Genomic DNA, 13,081 nt, shown 5'->3' with positions numbered 1-13,081 from the left:
CATATTTTATTGCTATGGTTGCTGTTGTAAACCACACCCTGATGTTAAAGATCAGGGGTTGTCATTGCAGAAAGTTAATGTTTGATTAAACATAAAAATATCCAGTTTGTCTGAGAAACTACCAGGATAATTGAGAGGTGAAGTCAAGCAGGTGTTATTTTAAAACAATTTGAAATTTTTATACCCCAGGTAAGACATAATCTTTTTACCAATTTTCATAGATTTTACATAGTATCTGATACCGGTTTGATTGTTCTGTCAGCCTGACATGTAAATTATGCCACTTCTCCAGTGTATATTGTTGTCAAGTGCATTTTGCTAGGTATTTGTTTTACTTTTGATTGACTTAGCTGAGATCATGTTCCTTTTTAATGTATGAGTTAAATTTCATATTGCTAGTAGGACAGTGGTAGGTTGATTGGAAAACTTGACAATAAATGAAGATCAGTATAAAGCATAAAGGTGGGGTGGATTGAATGTAAATACCTTCTCTCCCCCATGTTGGAAAGGCAGTTTCATAAAATTAACAGTGAGCAGCTATAGTGGCACTTGTGATAACGCCATTATACGGTATGCGGTAGTTCCCGCCCTTTCCACCATTTTGGATTACTTTGCCTTTTCCAGAAATATTTCCATGTTTCTGCTCCCTCTCCTTTCTTATTTTTTTTTTCTTATTTGTCTCAAACAGAATCATCCCTTACCTTCCATTAGATTTTGTATCCATGTTATATCTTTAGAGGAAGGACAAACTATTGTTTGGGTCCAAAATTCTCTTTGAGTCTCTTGAACAAGAAGAATTCTCAGGTATACGACACTTTCTTCGTCACACAAACGGAAACTTTGGGTCTAACCAGGTTGTTTGCTCAGGGTTGTGTAAAGCAAAAGGGTTTCCTTTTCTCTTTTAGTAATAACCTTATGGTATTTTCAAGTGTCTTCTCAATTCCTTTTTGTTGTCTGTGTTTATTTCAAAATAAAAATCCCATGCTGAAAAGCAAAACAAATCAAAAGAGAGACAAATTCCTGTAAAGGTTTCCTGCCTAGCAAAGAAACCAGGGTGGTATAATTGAAAGCAGAAGTGAATAACATACTTGCTGGAATCAGATTTTAACACAGTTTTGAATCGTTGCTCAAAAATTTGTTTCAACTATTAACAGGAATCTAAAGGGGAAGCCTCATCAAGATGTTTAAGCCAAATGGACTTAATTTACTGTGTCTCCTTAGTCTTCATCAGGTAAGTGGCAAAAAGCTTTCATTTCCCTTTAATAGACCTGATTCTGTATGTACTGGAAAACAGTTGTTTTATATCGGCAATTATTGAGACAGGGAAAATAGTATATTGCTTGCTTTTAAAAAGAATGTTCATAATTTAATTATGGCAGACAAATTATTCAGTTTCCCCCAGTCGCAACTGGTGATACTGTCTCTTGTTGACTTTACCAATCTGTGGAAATCTCTTATAATTTTTTGGTTTTATTTGTGTGGGTATATTAATTGCAATTTTGTTTCTGTTTTTTTGATCCATGTACAGTAGCTCAGAACTCTATCTCTTGTTAGGATTTACCGTACATTCCCTAATGTGTAAAATTCTATTTCCCTTGCTATAGTGTATAAATAGCAGCATATACAAGTTGAATAATGGCAATAACTTAAAAGGCATATTAAATGTCAAACATTCTGCATTCAAATTTTGAATGTTGTTTTCATTTACTTCCAATTTTCATTTATTGTGTGTGGGTTTCAGTTTTCTTAAAACAGGTGGGAGATAGATGTGTTTATCATTTAGACCAGGGGTCTCCAATTGTGGCAACTTTAAGCCTAGTGGACTTCAACTCCCAGAATTCCCCAGCCAACAAAGCGGACTGAAATCTTGGGACTTGAAGTCTGCCAGGCTTAAAGTTGCCATGGTTGGAAACCCCTGATTTAGACTGTGTCTAAATTGCAGGTACCACTTATGGCTTTGGAAGCATTACCTATGTTTGTCCCTTTTTAATGGAATCCAATTTTTTATCTGAAGGGCTGCCCAGTTCATGTCTGCTTTTAAAATAAAGAACCACAAGAAAGGAGAGCAGAAGATGTATCATTGACCTTCAAAAACTGGAAAGCAGGCAGGGCAAACAGAGGTCAACTGCTCACAGACTGTCCATTATGCTGAGAGGCATGATACATTTCTACTTAAATTATATTAATTTAAAATGTATATCTTTTTAGAAGTTGGGAACATTCCAAGACAACCATCCCAAGTGGCTCCTACTAATCAGAGTAATTAAGCCACTCTAATGAATGGGCAACTGGGTTGGGGATGATAGTTTGCTACTTTGGAATGTATCACTTAACAGATCTTGTGAATCTTAGGAATACAAATAAGAATCCCCAAACTTTTGGGGATGGATGAGTAACCTTGGAGGACAGGGAACATATTAGGGGGACTTTTGCAAAATGGTTGTCATGGAATAAATTTGGAGGGTGGAGTCAATCAAAAATTCCTTTTATTAGAAGACAACTGGTGGGGATAGTTCTCACCATCAACTTGAATTTTTCCTTTTTTTTCCTGGAGAAGTAGTAACTGAGACAAATCATTGGACTCTACTCCCCCCCCAATTTAAATTTTCTAAAAAAAATCTATGGAGTTCATGTGGGGCCCAGATACAGTATTGGAAATAAAAATCATCCTATGGCCTATCATTTTGCTTTTTGACTATGCCAATTTCTTTTTCTTTTCTTTTTTTTCAATAGAATAGAGAAGGCAGTTTTTTATTTTGTGTCGTAAGATAACCACTTCATGGAGAAAATTAAAGTCAATGACTTGATAACATCTATCTTTTATCAAATTGAGGTTATGTTTCCTTTCTTCTGAAGTAAATAAAGTATATATTTTTCTCTTTTTGACATGAGAGATTATATCCACAGCATATAGTCATCTCGTCACAGTTGCTAATTAGCTTCATTTCCTACAATTGATGGATTTTGGGAGGAAATACCGTGTTTCCCTGAAAATAAGACTCTGTCTTATATTTTTTTGAACCCTGAAATAAGCGCTTGGCCTTATTGCCATGTTCTCAAAAGCCTGATTGGGCTTATTATCAGGGATGTCTTATTTTTCTTTTTTTTTTTTAAAAAATAAATCTTTATTTACATTTCATTTAAAAAGAAAGGACAAACAACATAAAATGACAAACATAACAATACAACAATAAATATATGAATTTCCACGTATTAGTAAACACGTATTCAGTACTATAACTCTAAATTATATTCCGGAGAAGGCAGAACATCTTATATCTCTTAATGCATCACTTAGGTCTATCCGACCACACTTGTCTTATATAGTATGTGATTTCTAATGAAAAGTCAAAGAACTGGATTTTGTTTTAAGTCTGGTGAGACAGGGAGTTTGGTATGCACGCTAGGAGTCTCTATTGTCACACTGATAGACATCGGATCAGGTTAAACACCCATTTAATTCCTTTTGAAATGTTTGCATCTGTAACGGCACCTGTATGCTTGTAGTGTCATCCAGCAAGTCCAGCAGGAGAGGCATGTTGTGGGTCCTGTCAGCCAGGGGGTTTGGTCAGATGGGAGGAAAGACTTTTCTGCTGTGGCTGCCACCCTGTGGAACATCAATATCATGAGGCTGGCCTGGCCCCCAACCCTATTTTGGCCTTTGGAAAGGCTCTTAAAACATGTTCTCTCAACTAGCTTGGAAACTCAATGTAGAGTGAAGTGTATTAGAGGGCCATATAATAATTAATTCGATGCACTCTTTTGTATGTTTTTCTTGTCAGTTTTTGTTTTTGTTTTGTTTTTTAATATTTAAATTAGTGGTTTTTGCTTTTAAAGTACTTTGATGGCTTTACTATATATGCCATCAGAATCACTATGTGAGATGGGTAGCTCTATAAATATGATAGATTAAACAAACAAACAAATCAAGTTCTCTCTTAGGAATAGGAAATTAGAGGAAACATTTAGGTTCCATTTATTCTGTTAGGTTTAGTAGCAGTCATCAGGGACAGAAGCCTGACATGTTTAACTTCTTGAAGATTTAGTGATTGTTGCAATAGGTCAAGCTTTTAGAATGCCTGGGTAAAGCACAGAGAGTTAAATTGGACAGGTTAGCCTGTCTAAGAAAGCAGGATGAGTTCTGTTTCTTCTCTACTTGGTAGGAGTCCTGATTCTTATTTCTGAGACTCCCAGCCCTTTGAAAGTAACAAAATGCTCTGCCCCCAAAGTTACTTAGGTATCATTGTGTACATGTTACTATGGTTGAAATTTGAAGGAAGCCAAAATAGTATTTTCTGCATGTCAAGTGGAAAATATCAGGAACAGATTTGAAGATTCTCGATGTTTGCATATATATATATATGTAAACAAACAATTAGAGAAAGAGAAGGAATGGTTGCAAGAACAGAAAATAATAGAGGTATACTGTTGACATAAATTAGCTTCAATTTTTTTTTCCGTTTATCATCTCATTCTTCTTAAGAATAAATGGGTTACTATTTGTTAAACCTCTCTGGGTTTTGCATAACATTGTTGACCCCAAAACAGAATAGGATGAGGGACATGTATACCGTACTATCAAAAAAAGGCTTGTGTTTTCTGTATCCACAGAAATCTATTATAACTGCAAGAAGGATGGGTAGTATATACCATGCTTTGAGTGGGGGTTCCACATAAACCAATGGTATTGCTTAAAGCATCTATATATATATATCCATCAATCAAATCAATTTTGTGGTAAGCAAGTGCAAAATGCAGGTATAAGAAGCAGTAAGCCAAAGAAGTTAGGAACAAAATATAAAAAGGGAAACAAAGTTAAATCTAACATATCATATCAACACCATTCAGTATACTTCTATATTGTACATTTCCATCTTTGCAAATCATTTTTGTTTCCATACATCTGTACATTTCCATACATTTCTTCATACATTGCCCTAAACCTCCAAAAGAAAGAGGTGAGATATTTATAGAACAAAAGGTGTTCTATTAATACCATGAATTAATGAGGATAAAATCATATAATAAATATATGTAGGAATAGCAAACTCCATCCATTCCCTGCTTTTTGGTCTTCTCCTTCTACTTGGATCAATTTATTAAAGCTTACTGTTCCTTCCCCCCATTTCAACATATGTTTTTCATAATAGTGACTCTTTTGAATTCAATCCATATTCATTCAGTACCCATCCTATCTCTTCTTGTTTCACCATATCCATCTTTTAGGAGGTTGGTATGGCAAGAGAAATTTATTTCAGGCATTGTCTTTTTCTCAATAAATAAATATGAACTCCCTAATTTGCACAGAGCAGGACAACTTCAGCCTACAGAATTAAAAAAAAACCCTGGAGCCTTGATTTAGAAGGCAAAAAGTTCTAATAATAGAAAGTTGACTCTAGAAAAGTAAACATTTTTTGCCTTTAACCTTTTGGAAGACCATAGCAAGTTCTCAAAGAGCCCTAAGGTTTTGTGGCATACAATTTAAAAACCCTGACAAAAGCATAGTCAACCTATCCCCCCCACCAGATGATAAAGATTATGCACAGATTATTCCTGTATCTTATAGATGAAGATTACTTTCAATTTTGTAATACTGAGCTTTTGCCTTGGACACATGATATTAATGTCTGTGTCATGATGGCTAATTTCACTCTAACATCAGATACTAGATAGGAATTGGTGTTATAGTTCAAGTACTTTGAATCAAAAGTGCGACAGATGTTCAAACTCTTCTTTGCAGAGCTCTTGTGCAGCGAGTTTTCAATAAATTGAACACAGGAAGAAACCAGAAGGAACAACCTTTTATTATTCCTATGTTACATTATGATTCATATTTTATAGCTCACATAAAACTATTCTAACAGACTAGGAAGGGTCAACACGATATATAATTTAATCTTTGATCTTCGCAATACGTTGAAGACTTTGATCTTTCTAAATGAATTATATGTCGCCATAAAGTACAACAAAGGGTTTTTTTCTTCCTGCAGTACAGCTTTCAGCTACTCATTTCTTGTGTGTAAACTGGGTAAAAATGAAACTACTTTAAGAATTCTGGATTTCAGCTCCTTTTTTTTCACTTTTTCCTTGTGCCTGGACATTTCTTGGAGCCTTGATTAGAAAATTCCAGATTTTTTTCACCCCTCTTGGATTGGTTAGCAAAAAGAAAATACCATCATTTTATCCTTTTTCCTATTAGGGCTAGAAGAGGAAAGTGCCAGAGCACTTTTGAATTCCACATGGTTAAAAGAAACACTGTTTTATCAGATAACATTTTTTTAATGTTAGTTTTTACCTTTCCACTGATCAACTTGTAATAAACAAACATACATACAAACAAAGTAAGTAAGTACGTAAGTAAGGCTGGGGGAGGCAATGACCACTGACCAGACAGGAAACAGGGAGAAAACAGAACTGCTTAATTCATTTTTTGCATCTGTCTTTACATAAAAAGAAAAAAAACAGTCCAACCTATCAAATAAAATACTGTAAAATGCAGATTAGGAATGCAAGTCAAAATAAGCAAGAAAATAGTAAGAGAACCCTATTCAATCTAGAGTTCAAATCACCAAGACCAGATGGATTATATCCCAAGGTTCTTAAGAAACTGGCAGTCATGATCTCAGAACCACTGAACCATATCTTGGGGATCCTGGAGCACTGGGAACTACCAGATGACCGGAAAAGGGCTGCTGAGGTTTCCATCTTTAAAAAAAAAAAAAAAAAGGGGGGGGGAATGGATCCAGGAAATACAGGCCTATCAGAATGACATCAATACCTGGAAGATTCTGAAAAAGATAATCAAGCAACAAATTTGCGAACACCTAGAGGCAAACAAAGTCATAACCAGAAATCAACATGGGGTTATCAAAAACAGCTCATGCTAGAAAAATCATATTGCATTCTTTTGACTATATCGCAAAATTAGTGGATTAGTGAAATGCTGTGGATATAATTTACTTGGACTTTATCAAGACATTTGATAAAGTAGACTACAACCTACTACTTGATAAGATAAAAATGGGGGTTATACAGAATCACCATTGGATGGATTTCTAGCTGGCTGACCAACCAAACTCAACATTTAGCTCTTAATGGAACTGCATCTATATGGAGGGAAATAGGAAGTGGGATAACCCAAGGCTCTGTCTGAGTTGAGAGCCTTTCTTCATGGAATCAAGCAATAGCTTGCTTCCAAAGCAGAATTAGAGAATCATTTCAAGGTACACTGAAATGTAACTGAAAATTGAAAACATGGGGAATTGGAGTGTATAAGCAAAGGAGATGTCAGCTCTTTGAGGTAATCTAGATAGAAAACTAAAACCAAGAATACAAGAACTTCAATTCTGAGATGCTTTCTGTATCCTATTCCTCTTTTGGACTCAGACTTACTTTATTTATTTATTTATTTATTTATTTATTTATTTATTTATTTATTTATTTATTTATTTGTCAAACATGTATAAGATAACAGATATAAGTATAAATATGATTATGAATACAGGAAATGGATACGAATAAATGGGGACAGAAGATGAGAAATATGTTTTTCTTTTCACTAGATTCAGAGGAATGGAATGCTTTAAAACTGGTTATGAAAGGGAAGAAAAAAATGCAGACCATTGTCTCATTTCTTCCATACTAATAGACGTCCAGTAGGTGTTTAACACTTTCAGAGTCTGTGGAAGCTTTCTGAATCATGGAATCACAGAAAATATGGATTGGCAGGACATTGGGGCCATTGAGTTTAACTGCAAGCTCTGTACAGGAATTCATTAAACCAGCAGTCCCCAACCCCTGGAATTGCTACCAGTCAGAAACTGGGCCGTACAAGCAGCAGGCGAATGCCAACAGTTCCTTTTGCACATGCGCAGGATTAGGTTGCATATGGGAAACCATCTCCTCCCCTTCTGCCCCACCACACACCACTGCCACTGTTGGTCTGCGGAGCCAGAAGGATTGGAGGCCACTGCACTAAACCAAGCCATAAGAGGCTGTCCGCCTCCACTTGAAAAAGACTATAGACAGACATTCCACTACTATTCTTGTCAGGCTCTCCCATTGCTCACAGCTCTTAACCAAGACATTCCTCCTAAGTGTTAGTCTGAATCTCCTGAATTTCAACCGTTTGGTCTTTGTCCTACTGTCGGTTTTAATAGAGAAGATGCCTCTCCCCTCTTGCGTGGGACAACATTGTAGATATTGGTAGTTATAATCTCATATCCGGATCCTTTAATCATTTGTCATCCAGATAGCAGAAATCTTGTTCCAGCATTTCCAATGCCCCTTTCTAGGTGTGGTTCTCAGAATGGTATGCAGTATAGTACTCCCTGTTCAAAGGGCAACTTTTTCTCATGTCTTCCACACTAGAGAAAAAAGCTCTAGAAGAAGAAAGAAATGTATTGACAAAAGGTGCCATAATAAAGAGGGAAGTATTGTTTACATTAGTACAGCTAAAGACTAAAGACATTAGTACAGCTAAAGTCGGTCTTAGTCATGGACTGGGGACAAATTGAAGGTGATGTCATGGGAGCAAAAGGGGAAAAAAAGATGTTGGCAGGACATGCCTGTGCTATAGGTAGGTTTAGGTAAGAAGAATCTCTAAATTATGGAATTTTAATCAGATTCAAACCCAGAATACTATATGGGAATAAAAACTGTGGATCAAGATCATGTACATATATATTTATAGGACTTATATGGCCACTAATCTCATACAATGACACTGGGTGACAATGAGGGTGCTTACTGCAAGGTGGTAGAGGGTTTGGTGAACTGATGTAATAAAGAGATCATTGTCGATTTCAGAAAAGGCAGGCACCACCTGTGTATAATATATACCGCTGTGTATAAATGATTCACCTGTGGAGGTAGTTAGCAACATCAAATTTCTGGGTGTGCAGCTAATGAGTAGGCTGGTTTGGTTGCTCAACAGTGAGACACTGATGAAGGGGGCAGAGCAGTGCCTGCATTTTCTGTGTCGCATGAGAAAAGTACATCTTCCTCCCTCTGTCCTTACCAGTTTCTATAGAGGGACGATCGAGAGCATCCTTTCATATTGCATTACTGCCTGGTTTGGAAACATTACTGCTTTGGACAGGAAGGCAGTGCAGAAAGTGGTGAGGATGGCAGAAAAGTGTATTGGTAGTTCACTTCCTTCTATATAGTACATAGCATATAAGTGATGCTTGAACAAGGTCCGGGGGATTGTCTGGGACGCTACTCATCCTCTTCATGACCTGTTTTCCTTGTTACCTTCTGGGAGGAGGTTTTGTGGTATCCAAAGCAGAACATCCAGATTCAGCCATAGTTTTGTTCCATACAGTATCAACCTTGTGAACTCTCAAGCTTCCTGTTTCCACTACATATTCAAGATGGACAGTGATTAATATTTATATGTTAGGGTGTAGGTATATACAGTGGTGGGATTTAAATAATTTAAAAACTGGTTCTCTGGCTGGGTAGGTGTAGAAAAGGTGCAAAAAAGGGCTGAAAAAGGGCCCGGAAACGGTCCGAAAATGACCAAAAAATGGGCGGGGGCGGGGCCAGCCAGGGGTAGAATTGGCCGGTTCACTGAACTGGGCAGAATTTTGACAACCGGTTTGCCTGAACTGATCCAAACCGGCTGAATCCACCTCTGTTTATATACATATGTATGTATATAGCATATCTATATGTGTGTTATGTATGTGTACACTTTTGAGAGCAGGCAACAGATTTTCATTTTTAATGTATGCCAGAGTGTCCATAGAAAAAAATGACAATAAAGATTACTTATCTAGGTGGTTTAAGGAATGCGGTGGCTCAGTGGCTAAGACACTGAGCTTGTCGATCGAAAGGTTGGCAGTTCAGCGGTTCAAATTCCTAGTGCCGTGTAACGGCGAGCTCCCATTACTTGTCCCAGCTTCTGCCAACCTAGCAGTTTGAAAGAATGTAAAAAATGCAAGTAGAAAAATAGGGACCACCTTTGGTGGGAAGGTAACAGTGTTCCGTGCGCCTTTGGCATTTAGTTATGCCGGCTACATGACCACGGAGACGTCTTTGGACAGCACTGGCTCTTCGGCTTTGAAACAGAGATGAGTACCAGCCCCTAGAGTCGGAAACGACTAGCACAAGTGCAAGGGGAATCCATATACCATAATTAAAACATACCAACATCTTCACTGTTCAACTGCCCTGTCCCAACCCAAGGCTAGAGGAAAGAGCTAGGTCTTCATAGTTGTCTGTGGGTAACAGGGTAGGAATCTTCTGATCTTTAGTGGGAGGCTGTTCCAAAGGTCTGGCTCTGAGAAGACATGCCTCCAAGATCCCATCAAAACACAATAGGGAGGCGATCTGGGGAGTATGTACCCTATCTACCCTAGTTAGAAGAGCAGAGGCCTTCAGGAAGAGGCAATCCTGCAGGTAACCTGGCCCTTTCCCATGTAGCGCTTTAGAGTGATAACCAGCACATTGAATTATACCTGGAAAGCAGACACACATATATACATACACACTGATTTAGGCCTAAAGAAACCCCCTTATACAACCCTCAATAATTTAAATACAGATGATCTATTTGCAGATAATGTACTCAAACATTATGAAACTATATTTTTGCAATTTCACTATTAATGCTTCAAAGTTAAAACCAAACTTATGTTTTGAATTTGGTTTTACCTCCTCAACTTTAGGAATTTGACTGAAAATATTTGAGACTTTCTTGATTATTTTGATTTTTAGAAACTTCTGCCAGGATTCATTGTGTTCAGTATAAATGTAAAACGCTAAACACTTTTGTCTGTTATCTAATAAATATTTTGGAAAGAAAATTTATTCCCCATTCTTAAGAATGTACTGCTATTCCCTCTATTATACTTTCAAAGAATGAACCTGCTTTGGCAACTACATCATACCTCCTTGTAATCAATTAATATGGAAAATATGAGTAAACTCTGTCATTTCTTGTCCTTGCAGGTTGCTTACCTTCTTGCAGATAACCTTCAATCAGCTGGACCTTTGGAAGACAAAGTTTTTTATCTTGAAGAGGGTAAAGTGGGACCACAGTATTTGTACAGGGTAATGTCCACTGACTCTTCTCTTTCTTTGGAACAAATCTGAAAAATGACTGAAGATGTATGAAGAGGAAATAAATCATGCTGCCCTTTTAAAACAGAATGAGGAAAACAAAAAGAAAGAAAGAAAAGGGGGGGGATTTGATTTACATAAGAAAAAATGGAATTCTGAGTTTCTTCTTTTTCTTCATACCAGTTTACATTTCAACCCCCTACCTCCAGTGTGAGGCTGACCGGTGAAACAGATTCCCTCATAGAGGTCACACCAAAAGATGGAGTCCTGATTGTCAAGGGGCCTCTAGACTGGGAATACAAAACACAATATAGTTTACAGGTAAACCAAAAATGATGTTAAGTGTTCTGTTATTTTTCCCCAAAGGGTTGAGTGAAGGCTTCTAAGATGAAAACAATAATAATTAAAAACAAAACAAAACTGGTAAGTTTCTTTTAGTCCAATGTTTATGTTTCTATGGAAGAATGGATGGATTGATCATTTATTCTAGGTTTAATCTGGTAATACAGGACATGATGAACATTAAAGTACTGAATTTTTAAAAAATAGTAAGAACTGAAAAATATAGCATAATATGCTGCAATTGGAAAGAGAAATACAATTAAAATAAAAGTTGCTATTCATGTATATGAATACATTTTAACATCTCAGAACCTAAATTTATCAAAGATCATAAACCATTTAAAAATGCAAAGTAATATTACCCCTTTTAGAACCATTGTGTTCGTAGTAGGAGTGGGTATTAGTGTAGGAAACTGACAATTTTAAAATCTTTTTTGGGCTTTCAGGCAGAGCATATAACAACGAAATAGTAATTATATTGTAAAAGATAAGATTGCAAACTATGGTCATCCTTGGGGTATTTTGAGGGTTTGGGGTACACTCCCCCCAATAAAATAGGTATGTTAAGTGTTATTATTGCTACCTCTACTGGAAGTTTTTAAGAAGATGTTGAATAACCATTTGTCTGAAGTGGTGTAGGGTTTCCTGCCTAAGCAGGGGGTTGGACTAGGTCCCTTCCAACTCTGTTATTCTATTCTATTCTTATTCTATTACAGTGGATTAATCATGGGGCCAGACTGGTACTCGGTCCAAATCCATTCCTCTTCTTTTCCTCTTCTCATTTGTACAGGGAATGTAAGCTTGGCTTAACTAGTATACCAGTGTTTTCCTAGGTCAAAAAACTGCAATGTTGAACTGAAATGTAGGCATATTGTGCATTTTCAATGGGCTGGGAGTGGGAAGAGGATGATGATGTTATCTGTTGTACTCAGGAAGCAAGGAGTGGCTTGTATTGGTGATGGACCACATGTCATTGTTTTAACCATTCAGTCATATGTGACTCTTGATAACTTTATAGGCAAGTGCTCTCCATGCTACCCTGTCAAGTACAGCTTCTTTCAGTTGTTGAATGTTCATCTTTGTATCAGTTTTGATGTTATCAAGACAGCATGTTCTTTGCTTGCCCCTTCTTCTTGTTCCATTAACCATTCCTAGCATCATTGACTTCTCCCTCTCTAATGAATTTGCATGCATGACATGGCCAAAATAAACCAGATATAGTCAATATCTCTGATGGGCCAAATAAAAAGTAAGGATTTGACCCAAGTAAATGGTAATTCAGGTACCCAACTGTGGGTAAGAGTGTAGGTTAAAGCAACATAGCTTAGTATTATGGGGACATGCAAAGTAGCTTAAATCTAACCTTAGTTTGTTAAGCAGGAATACTAGGTTTGGCCAGCACGAACAAAGAGTCAGAGTTCAATTCTTTCTGAGTCACACTTTTATTCAGATCTGGAAAAAGGAGGGTCCTTCTATAAAACTGGAAAAACCCCAAATGATTTATTCAGCATGCCTTTATACTTTAGTTGATTAAACAAGAAGGAAATACAGTTGTTTGACAAAAGTAAATAAAAAGCAGAAGTAGCTACAATGTCATTGTTCACCAAGTACATTTAGAAAGAAACATATTTTATTTAGTAACCTATTGCGCCGTATCTGTGGTTTCCTGTCA

The 13,081-nt window shown here is 36.8% G+C and overlaps 1 protein-coding gene across 1 annotated transcript in view; it reads left to right on the top strand.

The window, feature by feature from the left end:
- Positions 1–1,151: 1,151 nt before the first annotated feature.
- CDH17 (cadherin 17) overlaps positions 1,152–13,081 on the top strand; it is a 49,769-nt gene continuing 37,839 nt past the window's right edge. Inside the window, exons 1-3 of the mRNA XM_034422311.3 lie at positions 1,152–1,231; positions 10,957–11,058; positions 11,251–11,388. Coding sequence (XP_034278202.2) covers positions 1,181–1,231; positions 10,957–11,058; positions 11,251–11,388 — 291 coding nt within the window. The 5' untranslated portion in view covers positions 1,152–1,180. The remainder of the gene's footprint in view (positions 1,232–10,956; positions 11,059–11,250; positions 11,389–13,081) is intronic.

The sequence above is a fragment of the Pantherophis guttatus genome, chromosome 3, assembly GCF_059756535.1.
Source record: "Pantherophis guttatus breed Tessera chromosome 3, ASM5975653v1, whole genome shotgun sequence".
Lineage (NCBI taxonomy): Eukaryota > Metazoa > Chordata > Lepidosauria > Squamata > Colubridae > Pantherophis > Pantherophis guttatus.
Note: the sequence above shows the minus strand (reverse complement) of the source record. Positions and strands in the feature narration are given on the sequence as shown.